Below are 19,454 nucleotides of genomic sequence, written 5' to 3' on the forward strand. Positions count from 1 at the left end.
GCGGCACTGACGCTGTGGTCCATGTCTTGTGTCTCTAGGAAGGCGACACACCAATGCACGACGCCGTGAGGCTGAACCGCTACAAAATCATCAGGCTTCTGATTCTGCACGGAGCAGATCTGACGCTGAAGAACTGCGTAAGTAATAGCACGAAATTGAAGGATTTTTAAAATGCTTTAAAATAAGTTTCCYACCAGAGCAGTTCCATAGGTTTCAAATCAGCGAGAGACTATTGTGAACAGACTTAATTAGATCATTTCAGAGCTAATTAAAACAGAACTGAGACAGCGAAAGTGTAACTTGGGGGAAAGGGTAACTGGGAAAAGCCAGTACCTCTTTTAAAACCAGAACCCRCTATCTGCTACTTAGACAGAATCACATTTTCTATTATTTAAATTACTCATATTATATATTGAAAAGTTGTAATGGACAGACTTACTCTGATCTTAGCRTATAAGGGCAATCTCCTTTCTGTAAAGCCCACAGCTGAGGGTCAGCCCCAGCACTACACCTGGAGGGCTGGCTGTTAACCTTACTGCTGGGCAACAAATCCCTGGGGCTGGGCAAAGAGAAAAAACACACACCAGCAGTGTTGCTGGACCTCTGTGACCACTTGTTAAAAATATCACTTGACAGACCCATTCTCCCAAATCCAAACATAGCAGCAGCAACATGGGTTTTACTATTGCCAGTCAATGGTGTTGACTGACAATGAGTCAAAACTTCAGGGGACAAGGAAGGAAACAGTCACTAGAGCACTCTGTACTTTCTGCSCACCTCCCTGAAGTGGAGCCACTCCCAGCACCACCCATTACCAGGGTATGAAAGTGAATGAAGCCCCAAAGGCCAGACTTGCTCTGAYTTTGCACACAAAAATAGGTCCTACTAAATTCCTGTGTTTCATACCCTAAACCAGTCCAAACTCTTGCCTGAATTCTGAATTAAATGGAAGAATGTCTTATTGAGATTGCACCTTAATATACTTCTAATCAGTTGAAACTAGAATAAAAGAAACACCTGCATRTTCTGCTGGTCACAGCATTTGCCTAGACTCGCTGAAACCCAGGAAGATTTCATCATGGGTCTGACCAGGACTGGGASTAGATCTGTAGAGCAAAAATACTCTGACCTCAGGGGGCAAGCGTAAATCTAAGCCTGTGTGTGCAGATGCACTAAACAAGTATTTAGAAAACAATAAGGACTTGGCCATCACTGGATGAAATCAAATCTTGATGCCTCTGTTTCTTTTTACCAGGAAGGGAAAACCCCAATGGATCTTGTTCTTCAGTGGCAGAATGGCACCAAAGAGATATTCAACAGCCTGAAAAACAACTCCAAAAAGAGTGTCCATCTAGGTAAATTCTGAAGAAAGAAACCAGACCAGTCTTTTTGCTRCTTTGAAACGCTTCCCACGAACTGGAATGAAAACGTCCTTGAACATTTATCATAAATATTTATGACACTGGATTATTTGAGGTGCCTTCACTGAAACCTGCAAAAAAACCTGCAAAGARATAATTTTAAAAACCAAGTTGAGTGTTAAGATTCCACTAGCTCTAAAATAGCTTAATTTATTTCTATTTATTTATTTATTTAAAAGTAATTTTTAATGATTCTCAATATTATTTAAGCTTTTTTTWAAAAGATGCAATTGCTCTAAATGCAGTCTTTGCAAGCAACATAAATCCTTTAGTCTTAAATGGCATTATTTTCAATATATTAGCAACTTTCCTCAAGCCTTCCAATAGCTCTAAATAGCCAATACTTGCAGCTGTTGCCTGGTCTATTACCATAACCTGTGAATGGAGTGGAGGTATGTGGAAGAGCAATGGAAGAAGGTGTATGAGATGCCAAGTGGATTTAATGAAGTAGTTGAATAATGGTGTTTACACAGGGTTTGGCAATCGTGGTTGAGCTCGAGGACAGAGCTCCAACCACCACATACTCGTTTGGACTGAAGGATTCAGATATAATGTTGTGAAGGTGAGAGGAGACAGCATCAGGGAAGGGAACTTTTTTTAAACTAGACTACTACAAAGTATGATAATAGAAGAATGCAAAATCAGATGATGTATATTTGTAAATTTGTACTGCTTTTTCTGTACATTTTGAAATGATCCATTTCAGATTAAATAAACAGAGTGGTTCTTTTTATTTGGTGGAGTGGTGAGATGCATGATGTAATTCTGTTTCTCTTTAAGGGGAGTTCACATCTTGGCTGTGTAATTGTAAAATTCTTAAAGATTAAAAAAAGGTCTCAGCTGCCAAGAGCAGGCCATCCCTTGAGCTACCCTCTCTGCCACTGATAAACCCCATTTCTTACTTCTTTTGTTAAATGGAGGCACATGTGAAAGCATAAAGACAGTATTTTGAGCAGCTAGTAAAACAAAGTTACAGTTCTATTACTGAGTTGGATTTAAAAACCATAATTTCTCGGAAAGTCACTACTTACTGTGTGGAGCACATAAGACAGCTCCAGTTATCCAAGCCATGAGAGATGCCAAGGAYAGGCAGACACTTCTTCCTCTGCTTTAGCAGAAGCAGGACAATCTTCTCAGTGCTGCCAGCCACAGCATATCATGTCCCACACCATRGAAYCATAGAACCGTTTGGGCTGGAACGGGCCTCTAGAGATCATCTATCCCAACCCCTCTGCARTGAGCAGGGACATCTCCAACCACATCAAGTTGCTCAGAGGCCTGTAACCTGACCTTGAATGTTTCCAGGGGTAGGAGACCTACCACTTCTCTGGCCAATCCATGCCAGTGTTTCACCACTCTCATTGKAAAAAAATTTCTTTCTTTTCTTTCCTGTATCTTGATTAAACCAACCCTATTTTAGYTTAAACCMATTACCTCTTGTCCTATCACAATAGGCCTTGACGAAAATTCTGGAAAAATCTTTCTTATAAGCCCCCTTTAAATAYTGAAAGGCCCCAAAAAGGTGGTACTTGAGCATTCTATTCTCCAGGCTGAACTACCCCAGCTTTCTTAGTAGTTCCACACAGAACCACCTATTCTGCCTGCAGGCAGCTCTGCTAGACTGAGGCCAACAGCTTCCAACAGATGAGACTTCTCACATAAGCACCATAACTCACCAATCTCACCTTGCCAGCCATAGGCTTAACTTGTGAACACATCCTTCTCCATAAAAACTATGACACACCTCCACTTCCTGCCCTTCTCTGCAAGCCACGACTTCCCTGCTTGTTTCTGCACAATTACCTRGACACTGGGAGCAGGAAATAGAAATGACATCAGTGCTGGCTAACTCAGTCTGTTTATCATCCACCCAAGCAGCAGTTCAATTGTTCAGGCATCCAAGTGGCCACAGCAATGTGTTTCAGGAAACTGGGGGAGAAGGAACTTTTCAGTCAGCCCCTGAAGTATTGTACCTAAATAAAGTGCAAAGATGCAGTTTAATTTTTTCAAGTCAACAAGTAGCAAGAAGGATCTCAAGCATTCAAAGCATCCTTCTATATGTTAGTTATCAAACAATTTCAGTCAAGCTCAAGGGTCAAGGCAAGATTAATGTGTGATTCAGAAAACTGCACCAAACACAATTTCCTTCTTCTCTAGTTACAGCATCATTTGAGAGGCAAGTCTATAAATATCAAACTACTTTACGCATACATATACATACATACACAAACACATAAAAAACTCCTCAATACCTATAATAAAATTGACTCAAGTCACAAAATTAACAAGGAATAACATAAAGGAAACCTATTTTCTATTTGTTGAATGAAGCAAAAGCTGTTGTGACTTACACCAGCATTATATAGAACCTATTTTGCTCAGTACAGTWACCAAGAGCTCAGAAATTACTCACTGCAGGATTTCTGCTGCATTTTACATGTTACAATTTCCACTTTTCAACTTACTGTCACGCAACTACAGAGAACTGGAATATTCACAGTAGAACTGGTTCAACAGTATCTTAGTACAGTAGATGATGTAATTTTTAAATTAATTTGATCAAAAGAGAAACTTCAGTCAACATTAGGAAGAGCTCTGAAAATGYTCTGCTGATTATAGATCTGTTTGGCTGGTTTTTTTGGTAGCCAGATTAGGTTTACTGAGGCATTAAAAGAAAGGAAAATGGAAAAGCAAGAGGCAGCAAAATGAACATGTGCATAGGCAGCAATTCCAGAGCAGGACTAGGTGAGATAGCTCCTAAACTGCAACATCCCCTGCTAAGCACACATTCTGYGTAACCTTGGGCACTTCCTTCCCATCTCAGGTAGCCATCTACTGGTACTGTTTGGTTTTAAGTGCTGCAGGATGCAGATGGCCTTTGGGACATGTATCTGGCAGGTCCAGTCAGTCACTCCTCCTGCAACCCAATTCCAAGACACCTCCCAGCAACTGACTTGTCCTAGGATCTTCATTATAGCCATTGATCACAATACTGAATAGGAAGCAATTTTTTTTTTTTTTACTGCAYTACTGTTCTTTACAGGCCACTTGGAGGTAAACTTCATCTACTTGTGGCTGTCTAGAGATGTGTTTAAAACTTGAGAAACCATAAGAGCTAGGCTCTGAAGGCATATGTTCTTAGAAATGTTTTTAATAAAAAAGGAATGCACACGTACAAGGGAAAATTTCCACATTAGAAATGTTCTGTTGAGTTTGCACTAACTCCAGGAGATCTAASGCAGGGTGAAAAGTCAGTCTTCTGACCTTGGCCAGAAGCCCAGCATGACCTTTCAGATGTGGTGAATATCATTCAACAGTCTCATTCACACAGCCTTCCTCACTTCAGCACAAGAAGAACAGTTCTTCTGCAGGCTAAGCATGATAGTAAGGGAAAAATTAGGTTGGCTGGAGGTTGGAGGAAGACTCAACACTGGGTAAAGAAGAGATAGAGGCTCCAGTTGACAATTGGTTCAGTCCTCAGGCTTGAGTCTTAGCTTTTTTGCAGACCGGCACTGGTGTTTCTTCCTCCTCAACCTTGCGAGGCTTCTTCACCGTGTACACCACGCCACAAGCAGTCTTTCGAGTTTCTGGAATATGCAAACAGAAGCTGCAGTACCAGTACCTCAAATACTCAAATAAAATGCATTTATTTCATAAGGCATACTCAGTTCRGGTGTCCATGCCCCAAAGCACAGGTGGACATGTTGAGAACAACCAGCCAGTTGGAAGCCATGCTTCCAACAGCATGGAAGTAACCTGCATGGACAGAAGCTTGGGATTCATTGCAGTACATTGCAGATTCATTGGAGTGGAGAAACTACTGGGGGAAATACAAGGGTGAGAATAGGACTGTAGCACACCGAGGAAAGCTGAGGTCTGCAGGGGCTAAGGAGCTGCAGAGACAACAATACCATAGGCAACTAAGCTTAGTGAGTTCAATCATCACAGAAGGACACATTCTTGAAACACTGTCAAAAGCATTTCTGAGGCCAATGTACTGTTCTTAAAAAATATTAAAAAATGCCTTCATACATCCAAGACTTTTAGGTATATGGGCACAGCTATACTGAGCTACATTGGCAGAGGATACCCTACATACCACAAAAGTGACACTATGGTATTCAAGATTTTTATTTACTGAACCCTCAACATGATCATGAAGTACTGGCACCAAGGGAAGATAAAACACCCTTGCCACAAACTCCTCTTCACGCATTGGACAGAGGAGCTAAAACCCCGATCTGACTTGCTTTGTAAGATCTCAGTCTTTTTTTGAGAATATCCATCAACAAGMGCTTAGTTTAACACATGCACATTACTTAGAGGGGCTTGCAAGTGCTTACCTCCATGCAGCATGGTGGCCCTGCAGTTGGTGGACACGGCTGCCTTTGCTTGGCTTTCTGACAGGCCAAACAGCAAACCTCTGTCATTGCTGCTCAGGATCAAAGCACACAGGAAGCAACAAACAGAACAGGGAAGCCTCTCTGCACGATAGGTTTGCTTACTCTACAAATAACTGGGAATTAGCAAAGCTGTAACTCAAAGTGACATTTTGCATAAGGTTACCCAGAGGCAGCGGAATGAGGCACCCAAATCTCCTGGCTGCAGTTCCCCAGCAGCCCTCCTGGAAAGCTCCTGGCAACATTGCTTCTTGCCAGACAAGAAGCTGTACTTTTGAAAATAAAAGTCTGTCAATGCAGGAACATTTCAGATATGCATAATCAAGCAAAAAAATTACCCCACGGAAAATTTCAGTTTTGGGGGAAGGGCTCTGTCTGATACAAAAGCACTACGCTGGAGTTTCCAGCCACCTTCAGCAGGGATGACACCACATTAGCTATGTTAATTTGGGTTGAGCCTGACTGCTCATTTTGAGAGGGAAAAAAACGCTGTGCATAAAATCCTTCCAGGCCACACAGCCTCCCACACGGTTCTCATGACTCAGAGCATGCTCCTTCCCTTCGAGGGACAAGCCAGATATGTGCTTCTGGGGTGAGGAGAGGAATAAAAATGCATCTGAACTCCTAAAAGAAGGAAGAAAAGACACTCTCCTTTGTTTCTAGAACATAGCCACTTATTTAACATTACGTGTATAACTAAGGACGGGAAAACTCAGAAATCATCACTGCTCAGATAGGAACTTTAATTTTACATAAATACAACTWTATAGCTTCTGCTACCAAAAACGTGGCACATTGGAGATACCAAGCGATAATTTCTTGTTTGGTTCACACTGTCCATAGATTTTTATGGGTTTTATCCATTTCTCCATTTACACCCACATAACATYAATGCATATCACAACAAAACATTCCTGTAGCTGAACACAAACATGATTATTTACAGTGCCTGCTCATGCAACACCATGACCAAGACCTGATGCCCCTTCCACACATACKCAAAGCCCTGATTCACTGAATTGGTCACCAACAAGTACCACTGTACAAAGCTCAAGGACCGTAAACGACGAAAAGAATTTCCAAACCACTTCGAACTTTCAAAGGTTATTACTATCTGCTGCCTTTGACTTTGGGAAAGGATACAGATTAGCCACATCGTAAGGACCTCGGAGTTCTAGTGGCTAAAACAAAACACAGAAGTTTAGATAAGTGAATGCCCTCATTTGCAGGCTGACGGTATGAGCAGGATAGCAAGTAACTGAAGATACACCAGGAAATCAAGCAAATACCACTATTTTGGCAAACAGAGTCAACATCTGGGAAAAAACTGTCATGGAAAATACCACAGCAGCAGCAAAAGAAATCCCTCAAAAGCCAACAAAACAAAACAATCAACTAAATAAAAAATCCCCAAACCCACAATACAATTCTTTGGTAATGGCAACCATATTTAAACTTACAATTTTTATATGTTTAAAGTGCAATTAAAGCTGTATTTCAGCCAAAGATAAATCTTCAAATTGCTATGATTTAAAAAAAATCTGGGACTTACCCTTTCAGCTGCACTAGATATAACTATGTTCTGGAAAACAAAAGAGAACAAACATTCATCTGTCAGACCGCACTGAGAAATGAAAAAAAGCAGCAAGAAGCAGACTTCATGATCRTTAGCTAAATTGAAGCTCAGAGCCCAATTAAACATCAGAGTATCTGATGCCCTCAGATGAAGTGAACTCTTATCAGGGTGAGAATCTTAATTTGGGGACATGATTAAACTCAGTTATTGCCCTGTCCCCTTACAGAGAGTGGCACAGGCACCAGYCCTCCCTTGCAATTACAAACTTCTCACAAACACATAGGAGATGAATAAGTACAGCATCTTTTAGAGGGACAGGCTAAGCAGTGTAAATGTCAAGAGTGATGGCATTAAGCAAGCATCCAACAGCCTGTGTCTCTCATTGTGGACTTCAAAATGCCTTTAAGGGTAAAGAAAATAATGCAATGCTGCAGGCATTGTATTGAGTAGTGAGTGTACTATTTATTTACACCAGCTGAAAGTGGCCCCATACAAACAACAACTCACCCTGAGATGTAACAGAAATGGATTTAAGAGTCCAGAAGCTGTTTACATAGTGCCTTTAGACAGTTTGGTGCTCCCAAATTTTCAGCCTATAGTGCTGCAGTACCATTTCAGTGGTAAGCTCAGCATTCGTGTGGCCTTGACCAACGAGGGCTGGCTCAAGAAAAGTATCTACACCTAGACAGTGGCTGCCACTTTGTGCCACACACTCATTTCCCTCAACACTGACAGTCCAAATCAGCAGCAGAGAAATCCTTCTTTTTTCTCTCCCAAATGGTTTCTGCGTAACAGATATGTGACTATACAGGGGCTGGCAGATCCCACAGCTCAGCTGCCAGAGCTCTTCTGATGTTAAACTCCAAGGACGCTCACCTAAGAGGAGCCTGTCTTGCCCAGGTGGTAACTCTGCAGCAGMAAAATCTCCTTGCACCTTTTATAATACTGAATAAAAGGCTTTGGGAATTCTTGCTTCAGTGGGTGAGAATGAGAATTGTTCTGAGGAAGAGACAGACTTTCCCTCTCTGACATCAGTACCACCAACACATCATGCTACCTCTGGTTACAAAGTGGGGCTTTAGATCCCTTCCCTACACCACCTTGCTTATCCTGCCACTTCCCCAGCACAAAGAGCTGGGCAGGCACTGGTGGAAAATGCCCTGTGTACAGCTGAAACTCAACATCTGAAAGACGTACCTGAAAATGACTGCAAGTTCACACTGTGCCCAAGGTTTCCTCGTGTGTTGAAGAGGAGAGGATGGGACAGGTGACTCTGCCTTACCATAAGGAAAGCCAGAAGCAGAAGCAATATATACATSCAAGTGACTTAACAGCACACATCCTGATGGAGCCTAGGACATTTTTTTTCTGCATTGTTCACCTTTAAAATGACTGCACTATTGATCCCAAGAGTGCTTTTGAGCTTCAGTGGTGCTGTGAGTTTGCTGGGAAAATTCAAGTCTCCTGCTCCAAACTGTAGCAACTAATGCCTGTTGYCTTGGCTTGAGAAGATCCCAGAGCAGCTGCATGAGACATCTCAAACCAGCATGGATTGTGGATCACTTCTGTGCATTGGAGATATGCTCTGCCTCATTCAAAGGCAACTGGCTTCCATTAGGGGATGGGTAAGATGGAGGAGGGAGACAAGAAAAGCACTGCTGGCAAGTGAAGGAGAGGCAGGCAAAGACAAATCCAAGAGAAGAGCTAAAGGGAAAAACTCAAAGGCAAAACACTATCTCCCCAGGTAAAACAGACAGCAGCTGTTCAGTACAGTGCTCCAGGCAGCCTCCAACTCAGTTACCAAAATATGGGAGGTGAGGGACTGTGGCTATACACACCTCTCTGGCAAGACAAGTGACTCTCTCCTTCATTCCCTGCACATTTTAACATTTTACAAACTCTAATCAATGCCTGCTCTGAGAAGACCAGTAAATTTCTGGAAGTTTCTCTACTCTGCTATAGTAGACAAACACAAGGATCCAAAATCTACAACAGATTCAGCAAGTATTACAGAAGMAAGAGTTGCATGCCAGGTGCCAGTGGAAGCAGCCTATGGACCAGCTATCCCATGTTTAAACAAGGGCCTTTACCCCACTGATGGAGACAAACAAACTCTCAGTAAGGTGGTCCACAACCTACTGAGTCTAGAAGCAAAGAATAAAGACAAGCTGGCAGTCCTCTTGCAGTGCCTAACAACAACTTGTCACGTGCAGCTCCAGCTGATTTACCTTCCAGGCCCAGATAAAACACTAGACTGCCAAATACAGAATGAAAGGGCACCGTGCACACACTGAGTGCCTGAACATCTTGCTTGCCCTGTCAATGACATCAATTCAAATGGTGCTCTCCAGTTCACCAACAACCATGTGAGAAGCACATCCTGAACCACACAGAGGAAAGAGGAGCACCATCAAAAAGGGAATACCAAAGGAAAGGGCCTAGTGTGTATAAAAGTTATGTCCAAGTCAGTATTTCATGTCATTAACAGCCAGAGCTGGGCTTGTCAGGAAAGGCTGTGAAAGTACTTACTTTCTTCTGTAGAATCAAGGAAAATAATCTGTTTGACCCACCCTGTTGTCCTGTAAAAGCTGCCATGCTGAGGAGAATTGAGGTTATGATGGGTCTACTTCTAACTTGCCTTYCAAGCTCCATATTCCACACCAGATTTTCCAAATCCAGCTGCCATTCAGATGCCAAATGCAGCTTCTCTGGACTAGCTACATATGGCAGAGGCCATTTACAATACAGGCAGTGGGAGCTACAATTTCTGTTGRCTTTGATATGTATTATGATATGACCCCTATTAAAAAGTGCAGCCCAAGAGGACACAGCAYTAACAGACAGCTTAACTTGGTAGCCTGGAAGGAGGTAAGTTATGAAAGCAATGGGTTACAAGCATCTCAAAGTTACTTCTTCCTTGGGTTTCACTAGCATGGAAGAATGCAGTTCATCTGACTGCAGTAAAGCCTTGGCTGACAGCCAAGAGCTGTTGGGTCTATTTTGGACACAGGGAATTTACTAACCATTTAACAAAACAAGGTTTCTACTTTTTTCTTATTCTTTTATAGCCCCCATATTCAAAGTATAATGTCAAAAGAGAGMTTTTAGTCAATCAGAATTATGAAATGGAGAATTTTAAGAAATACAGGATTCAGTTCTAGTGCAAACCTTAGATGTCTGGCACTTTATTCCCCCTTCCATCCCCTCCCACCTTTGTTATRGGAATTGCATACTGTAACAACACATGGGCTATTCTGGAAAAGGAATTTAACAGCTTGATAAGAAGAAAGCATGCAGTGGTGCAAGGCTGGAAGTATCTGGAGCTGGAATGATTGTGACCTGGTGTTAGTAGGCCAAGATTTAGTCACAGCTTTAGATGCCCCAGCATCAAACTCATTTAAAATGGCTCCGTCTGTACAACTATAGAAGAATTTGAACTAAATTAATTACCCTGTTTTCACTTTGAGAGCTTACCTTTCCTTTGCAGATCTGCATCAGGTTGATGGCATTTGAAATTGTGTATCTTCTCATTGTGGAGTCTTTGATGGCAGGCGTGTAAAGAAGTTCAAAGTAAATGCCTCGATCTATTGCCTTCACATGAAAGAGAGTGATCAAAAATCAAAAGGAGAAAACAACCGCTGTGTATTATTGATATACCTTATTCTCAGTATAACTGCGTAATGTGTGAAAAAATTAAGGCAGAATTGTTCCAGTAAGAGCACAGCATAGAATGAAAGGAGAGGTGGGGAAGGCTTCATCGTACACCAGACACATGTAGGTAAATCTTGACAGATAAATAAGGTTTAACAAACAAATACCAGCCACTTTATTTGTTGCAATTGGCTATCGCTAATATAAAAATACTATCACAGAGTTGTGGAGACAGAAAGAACTTCTGGTTAGAAACAAGTCTTGAAACTTTKAGGACCCTACTCCTCTAGTCCCACACCCTGCTGTAAGAAAGGTCACCACTTCCCTCAGTACCCATGTTGTGCAGATGAAGAATTTCTCCCTGCATAAAAGCAGCAATGAGGACTCTTCTCTTGTCTCACAGCATACTCTGGTGTTTGTGACAGTGTTAAATAACAGTGAGTCACAGAAGAGGTTTCAAATAGTAATACTGATTATACTTTCAGCTGCTTTGAAATCCTTTGCTATCTGTCAAAGTGCCTCACCAAAAGCCTAGTATTCTTAGTATTCTTAGTTTTGCAAACATAGAAAAGTTAAGCCACTGGCACACAGTGAGCTAGTGATAAAGACACAATGTAAATCCAGGAGTTCTCTGTTCCATGGCAATCCTACATTTGCCTGAGATGATAYTCTATGTTTACAAAAATATTATTAAAATATGTTGCAATGGTATAACTGAATAAAGCTGGAATTAATCCAGCTCCTATCCATGCATGACCTTTGCATGCAAGTACAATAGAAGTTATTTATGCATCTAATGTTTTACACAGAACTAGTCTGATAACTGCAAACAAGAGAAGCCTGAATTTATCAGAAGCAAAACATGTTATGCCAATAGATCAATGTCCAGTYCAGGTGATTTTTAACCTCATCCCACCACTTCAGCTGCCTGCCAATCTGTCTGGCATCATAACAACCAAAACTGACTGCCCCAGGATGCACAAACCAGTCCAACAGACAGACTGCCTTGAAGCTGGAGTGTGGAAGATGAGAAGCTTGTAATGAAAATGTCTCCCAAGACAGGGCTCTAAGAGCCAAACAGTTCTWTACCTGGGTCAGCTGCTGGAGTTTTAGGCTGCTAGGGTACTTTCACACAACATTTCATACAAAGTTGTTATTCCAAATGCAATGTTGAAATCCTTAGTTTATAATAAAGTTCAATCTATCCTTTTTATACTGTCTCAGAATTAATTCTAACTAATTTTGAATTTTTATTCTAGGTCACACTTTCTGAGAAAAGGAAGTAGGACTACTACCCAATTCCAAATTTAAATTTTTAAGTACTAATGACTGCATCAGCCAGGAATACCAATGTGGAACGAATCTTTACATATACATATATTCAGAGGAGAAAACAAGTCCCCCTAAGAGCATGTTTAGATTAAGTTTTCTGGCAAACTACCAACAGCAGGCCGAACTATATTTGATCCAYACTGATAGTCATCTTGTGTCCCACAGCAGATATTTAGCAATGCCACATTTGGCTCATTTACTAAGACATTCTTTTGTCCAAGTATGGATTCAGTATAGTTGTCTTTCAAGCAACCAGCATGACATCCTTTTCCCAAATTAATACTGCCATGCACATTTCCCATCTTTTAAATCCAAGGGCTGTTTATCTGTTCTGACACAGCTGTACCATTTCTGGTTTGGGAAGCAGCTTAGTCAGCTATCACACAGTATCTCCTTGCTTAGCAGAGTAGTGGCCTTAAGGCTCTGTTTCCAATCCTTGGGAAGGCAGAACACTTCTGCCTTCTTAAGTGGGGGACAGGAGGAGAAAAAGAAAGAACATACATCACTGTGTATTAAATGCTGCAGTGGAGGCCCTGAAGTGAAGGACATTTGAAACAACACTATACATTATGCAAGAAAATAAAAGCACCACTTGRATAGGAATGGTGGGAGGAAAGCAGTAGGGAATTAGACTCAAATTCTGTATTTCATGTCAGTCTAACAGCAAGAAAACAATTTAGATGTAAATTTACCATATTCACAGGGGGCTTTCGGAAGTAGAATGGCAGCTTTTCTGTGACATTTATGCAGACCAGATCCACATCTAGCGTTGTGCAAGCAATCTACAGCAAAGAAATATGAACAGATTATTAGATATGCCCTATCTTTATTCACTCCATTAGGCAGGACATATTTGGAATCCATGGCATAGAATTAGATTTCCATATGGAAGTTCAACCCTACAACAGCCAGTTTTGCTCCTTTTCTTCCATGAGGTACAAACTACTACACAGAGGTGATTTATGGGAACATGCACATAACAAATGGCTCTGAATCATGCCCTAGAAAGTATGTCAGAGAGGCCATAAAAATTCAGGAARAGACAATGCTTAAAATGAAGGACAGCAAGAATAGACATCAGAGACATACAACTTGCCCTRTGTGATGAGAAATGAAGACTTCCTAATCAGCTCCAGAAACACCGGAAAACTCTTTTCCAAATTAAGCAAATTAAACACAGTGGGAGAGGGAATGATTCAAAGGACAGGATATCTACAGGATTCTAGTGACATGAACATATCAGAAAATACCACTGAGGAAAAACAGAGTCATAATTCCCCATAAGGAATTACTGCACTATAAGAAAAATTGGAGAGATTTCTGCAAGAACTCCAGTGTTCAACCTAGCTTTGGTTTCCAGACAAGTCAGACACAGAATCAAATTAAGGTTACCCTACTATAACTTCATACAGAAAACATGCAGCAGTTGCATAGCCCAGCAGCTGCCTGGCAGCACTGTGGGCAAGAGCCCCATCTGCTGGGAAACTCTAGACAGCCATTAATAAATACGTTTGCCACTGATTGGATGAGCTGAAACAAGTTTGGCAAATGTTTTAGGAATAAACATTCAAATTTGACTTTGAATTATGTCTTCAAACTTATATGTGTCAGTTTTTTTAGATACTGGTGATGTGCTAATTGATTACAAGCAACAGATAGAGCTAACATCACTAGACAGCCAAAAATCTTGGAAAGCAAAATTTTTGAAAAGCAGCAGGTACAGATCATATTACTTGCATGGAGTGGACATCCCTGTTGCAGGCCAAAACAGTAATTTTGAGAGACTTAAACAAGGAGCCTGTTCTACACTTGGCAAATACGGCTTCCTCATCCCCTTAASATATAAATTATTTGGAGAATTTGAGCACATATTTCAGTACATATCACTGTCACACTCAGTCACAAAAGAGCTTCCCTGGCTTGTGACATGAGGGTACAGACTAGTTTTTGGTCATGCTAAAATTAGAGTAAATCTCCAGTGGTCACGTAATTTTTTTCACAAAAACATGAAAAATCTAGTCCTATGCAGAACAACACAAGTGCCAAATCGTTGGTGAGAAAGATGATGCTCTTGTGTTAACGTTACCAAAAGCCAACGGAAGTTAACTTCTTGCGCAAGACCCACTCTTGAAGGTTTACMCTTAATAGTGAAACATCATTGAGTKGTAAGAGCCAAACTATATGCACTGAAACCCCCAGTGTAATGTCCCTTGTACCAGTCTCCTGTGTGGTACCTCTAAGAAACTGATCTAGCTCTCCACAGAGTCATTCTAAAATCTCTAAACAAAAGACAACCATACACACCTGTCTTGAATGTGAAAATGTAARGATGAACTCTTTCACCTCACGCAGYTTGCAAGAAACAYGCTTGAGTTCCATCCAGCTCAGAGTGCTGCCAGCATGGAGCAATGAAGATAATCTCACTGACAATCCTGCTTCTTTCCTAACACCCTGTCCATCACCTGCCAGAGTGTCAGCTTAACCAGGCCCTTTCTGCACTGGCCTGCCGGAGCACAGCCACACGCCTTGCGCTGGCACAACTCTCCACGTGGCTGAGTGCTGAATCACACTGGGAAAGCGGATCTGCCTGAAAAATAACTTGGCAAAAACTCTGGTTACTGTTCMGCCAAAAGCAGGCTACTCAAAGCAAACTGCCATGCAGCTAAGTAAGCAGCCTCAGCAGCAGGGCAGACAGGGACCTGCAGAAATGAGTGGCTGCTTATGCCAGTTTAAACACTGCCACAGCTGGACATCTGACTGCAGCAGGAATCATGATGTGGCTGAAAATAAACAAGACTACCCTTAAGTGAGACAACACCTTTTCCCCAAAAAACAACACAGCACATCCTTTCTGATTACCTAGTTTCAGGCACATGTTTAAACACGTGATAAACTGATTGAGCCTGAGAAGTCAGATTTTAYACTGTTGCCAGAGATCAAAAGAAAGAAATGGAGAGTGGCTCTCAAAAGCATTTCATACCATTTGCCTATGTCACACCCCCAATAGTCCTAAAATCTTGCCCGCAAAATAAAATTCAGAAATTAGTTTTGTTTAGCTGTAACTCTTACAATTAATGTCTGAATTCTGCTGAAAGATTCTTTAAAGTTCATGTTTTTCTGTAGCCTCTTGCTTTGTACSTTACTTGGACAAGTCTTGAAATGGGAGGGGAAATAACGTAAAAAAACAAAACAGAAGAATACAATTTTAACGCAGCACAACAGGTACTTAGCAGTACTAGAATGAAGAGACTTTTTTGGCTATCCCTCCTTCACATTGCTTTAAACTGCATGTCTGCTTGATGCCTGCTATGGCTAACAGAGATGGGACACTTCCACCTACTTACCCAGTTCAGACTTAATGTTATGATATATAAGCTTACAACAGGTCAGACATCACAATTTTGGGTTTTGTAAGAAAAATTCTGACAAAAACRTCACTTGCTTCAAGGTGCTCCATCCAATCAGAACATCGACATCAGCTGTTATCAAATATTTGAGAACARTTTAAATAAAAATATGAAGGAAATGGAGGTGAACAACTATCAGATAACTCACAGAACCGCATTAGTTTCACTTTGAAATCTTCCCCAGCATTTCAGAGATCAGGAACAATGAGTGCTAACAGAAGCTCGCACGCATGTTTTAGGAGAGTTGTCAAGAGTTTGAGAAGTTAAAGGTCAAGACAGAAGTTTTCTACATGAAAATAGTACCCATATATTGGGGGGGAGAAAAGGATGTTTTCTCTCCTCACTAGAGTACAAAGCACACAAAGGCAACCACAGTACAGGGGCATACAAGTCTACAAGTCCATTCTACCATCAGGTAGATGTGATAGATGTTTCAGACTTCAACTGGCCTTGCAGCCTCCTGCAAATTCTCCAACTGCCTCAGTCTATTAACTGACCAGGCAGCCTACAATGCCTAGTTAGTTCCATGAGGTCTTCACATAATTGGAAATAAAATCAAAACAAAGCAAGTACTTAAATTAAAACAAGGCAGTAAAAACTATTGAATGAGTATTACTGAGGAGATGATTGTACTTACATGGAACAGTTTCTCAGTCTTTGGAAATACTGCTATGATGTCATATAATCTTATATTTGCAGATGTTGATCTCTACAAAAGGAGCCAACAATTACTGCCTTGAATTCTGGCAGACATCAAAGCTATGCACAATGGTTACAACCAAAACAATCAAAAGAAAAACCTTTTTCCCTGTCAAGTTCTAAAACAAAGCCAATAATCATACAGGTTTCCACAGCAGGTTTCTACAATAAAGTCATTCATTTTGAGTTTGAGGCTTGTCCCACCTGTCTATCAGCACACTTAAACATTTCACTTTGAACTCATAGCGCTAAAACATAACCAGACACAAGGCTTGCTCATGGTCTTCTAGTTTATGTACAGAAGTCCAGAAACTGAGGAACAGAACTGTTATTCCATATTGACAAATGATCAACAGAAGCCATATCCAGTCCTGTAAGTCTGCATCTCCTCATGATTCACATTATTTGTTAAAGAGGCAGTCTGAGAATTCACTGCTGAGTACCCTAAAAAATCCAGGAAGTTCTTCCCATAGAATTTCCAATGTTTCATTCACACATTGAGAAAAGGAAATAAAAGTTAGAAAATTGATTGCTAAGTATACTTACCAAGAGATTACARTGGGAAGGATCAGACACAATAAGTGTTAGCCGGGTCAAGACTTTTATTCTTTTAGATGTCCCCTACAGAAAAAGGAACAATATAAAAAACTTTAAAAAACCCAAARCAAAAATTTGTGGTGATTTCCACCCAGTCCACTAAAAAATAAAATGGTGCCATGCTTATAGTCTTGCTATACTAATTTTCTAAAGTCTGTAGTTASAGTTCCCTAATTTATATTATCGCTTTGATATTACATCTGTTCTTACCAAGAATGACTTACTGTATTTCTCTGAGCAAGGATGAATGGAGAGGAAAAAGAAGAAATAAAGGAAAAAAATCATGCAGAAAAACTGAGTATGTTTTACTACTGCTGCAATTCCCCAGGCAGGCCACAACTACAAGGAAAAGCAGTTCTTGAATTAAGCAATGTCAGTGACMTAAAACAGTCTTGTATTTCATTGTATCAAAATTTTGCTCCATCAAAACCAGGAAGTTATTTTCAAAAGTTAGATTTCAAGAATGGTACTGTAATTATTCAACTACAAGCAGATTCAAAATTCACAGAAAGCAATTTCTTTAATAACTTCTAAAATAATGAATAAAGYATACCCAAATGTGAGTGTACTGTTTGTCCAATGCTTGGTGTTTTAACCATCAAATAATGGACAAATTTCTCTTTTTTGATTAACATCTACAAAAAATCACATACACAAATACACCAAGGTAAAAAACTCAGAACAGCAATAGAATGTAACTAGACATACTTGTACAATAGGTAAAGATGGAAACAGCTCTGTAGGGGATACTGGCTTGGTGATTTCCTTGAAAGAGAACAGAGAACAGAACAAAGTTATGAAAAATGTCATGGGTTAGGTTTACAAGTAAAYAAAAATTGTGTTCCAATCTTAAGAAGAAATTTAACATGCTAACAAAACTAWTTTCATGGGACAGTACATGAACCATACTAAAAACTAATCCCAGGGCAGTTCTACTGAGYTATAAAATGGGAGTTTTGTTACCAATACAGAGATTTGTACTTGTCTCTAGATGTGCCTTCTGCAGCTAAAGTCATCTGGGAATACGCAATAAAGCAGCAAGTTTACTAAAGAAAACACAGTAAAAGCAAATAATCCCAAGAAAAGTTACCTGTTTCTTTTCTTTAAAATCAATGACATGATTAAGTGCAACTGCAGAATATCCCACTGAAAAACACAAAGAATATTTTGTCCAGCAAACAAAAGGAAACAAATCCAATCACAAAGCTGTAAAACACCCATTACTTAAATGCTTTTAAATTAATAATCATTTAGCATATTTAACTCTCACATTTTTAGAAGACTGATTCACCCAGAAAGAGCTTGAGAATAAAATATTGATTGCCTTTGACATAGCCCACGTCTGACAACTCTTAATGGCAGAGCTTTATGAACATGAATACTTGGGGCAGAGAGCCCCAAAGGTCTGGCTTAGTTTGTCCCTGTTTATGACTTTCTTTGTGGAAAACTGCTAACTACATTCAGGGTAGTTGCTAAAACTGCAGAGCTGGGATACAGCAATTGGAACAGGCAAAGCGAGCATTCAAAACGATGATGATTAAACAGAGAAGATGTTCTTCAAAGGGCTCTGAGGAAGATGATACACTTGCTAGGGGCATTTAAATCACCCGCCCCAAACACGCGACAGGCAACACGTGGCCGCACAACAGTTCTGCAAGAAAAGATCTGGGCCGTAAGAAACTGCAGGCGGAAAAACTTGTCTACGTTCAGAAAAAGCCAACTGTTACGCTGGGATGAGCAGGCAAAGACAGAGCCGCAAAACACACCAGGAGCTTCCCCTGAGAACCAGTCCCGGGGATTTGGCTTGCAGGAAGCTGCAGGCTGAGCGGGGACAGCGGGGAGGCGCCGGGGGAAATGGGCCTGCCGGGAGAGAAGGGAGGGCTCAACCCGGAGAGTCCAGCTGTGCCCACCCCAGCCCGCAGGCTCCGGCCGTGCCTCCCGAGCTGAAGGAGCCGCCGCTCGCTTCCCGCTGCCCTCCCGGCCGGAGCCGGCCCGCCCTTGCCAGCTCAACCCCACCGAGCCCCGCCGGCCCCGCCGCCCTCCCCRCTCGCAGCACTCACGGTGCGCCGCSGTCTCCAGCAGGTTCTGCAGGGACTTCTTGTCCGGCCCCTGCGGCAGGTTCAGGTCGGCGAACCCGGCCATGCTCACGCCGCGGCGGGCGGGCCCAGCTCGGGCACGGCAGCGGCGCACAGCGGCAGCACCGCCCCCGCCCTCCCTCCCGCGGCAGCCTGGGCTCTGTAGTCCCGCCCGTGCCGGGCCGGCGCTCACAGCACCGCGGCGTGGGCGGAGCGTGTACCTCACTTGGCCGCGGGTGCCTCGCCATAGGGCTGCGATGGCCGGGAGAAAGCCTTTGGGGTGATAGGCTCAGCTC

General features: G+C 41.6%; 2 protein-coding genes across 3 annotated transcripts in view; one reads left to right on the forward strand and one right to left on the reverse strand.

Moving 5' to 3' along the window:
- Positions 1-2,136, forward strand: part of ANKRD1 (ankyrin repeat domain 1) — an 8,704-nt gene extending 6,568 nt beyond the window's left edge. Inside the window, exons 8-9 of the mRNA XM_057370940.1 lie at positions 39-137; positions 1,256-2,136. Coding sequence (XP_057226923.1) covers positions 39-137; positions 1,256-1,366 — 210 coding nt within the window. The 3' untranslated portion in view covers positions 1,367-2,136. The remainder of the gene's footprint in view (positions 1-38; positions 138-1,255) is intronic.
- A 2,416-nt stretch (positions 2,137-4,552) lies between these two features.
- RPP30 (ribonuclease P/MRP subunit p30) lies at positions 4,553-19,271 on the reverse strand. 2 transcript variants are annotated; one of them, XM_057370941.1, is made up of 11 exons: positions 19,144-19,270; positions 18,174-18,229; positions 17,792-17,848; positions 17,033-17,107; positions 16,425-16,496; positions 13,073-13,162; positions 10,872-10,988; positions 7,374-7,403; positions 6,965-7,002; positions 5,765-5,844; positions 4,553-5,008 (listed from the first exon to the last, which is right to left on the reverse strand). In XM_057370941.1, exons 1-11 carry the CDS (start codon positions 19,223-19,225, stop codon positions 4,899-4,901), a joined length of 807 nt encoding a protein of 268 aa, XP_057226924.1. In that variant the 5' UTR covers positions 19,226-19,270; the 3' UTR covers positions 4,553-4,898. The 2 variants fall into 2 exon arrangements, with proteins under 2 accessions (XP_057226924.1, XP_057226926.1); XM_057370943.1 differs by lacking the exon at positions 16,425-16,496 and having other exon boundaries at positions 19,144-19,271.
- Positions 19,272-19,454: the final 183 nt, after the last annotated feature.

Source organism: Malurus melanocephalus, unplaced genomic scaffold (genome assembly GCF_030028575.1).
Source record: "Malurus melanocephalus ecotype Western Australia unplaced genomic scaffold, MMel_1.1 scaffold_137, whole genome shotgun sequence".
In the NCBI taxonomy this organism is placed as follows: domain Eukaryota; kingdom Metazoa; phylum Chordata; class Aves; order Passeriformes; family Maluridae; genus Malurus; species Malurus melanocephalus.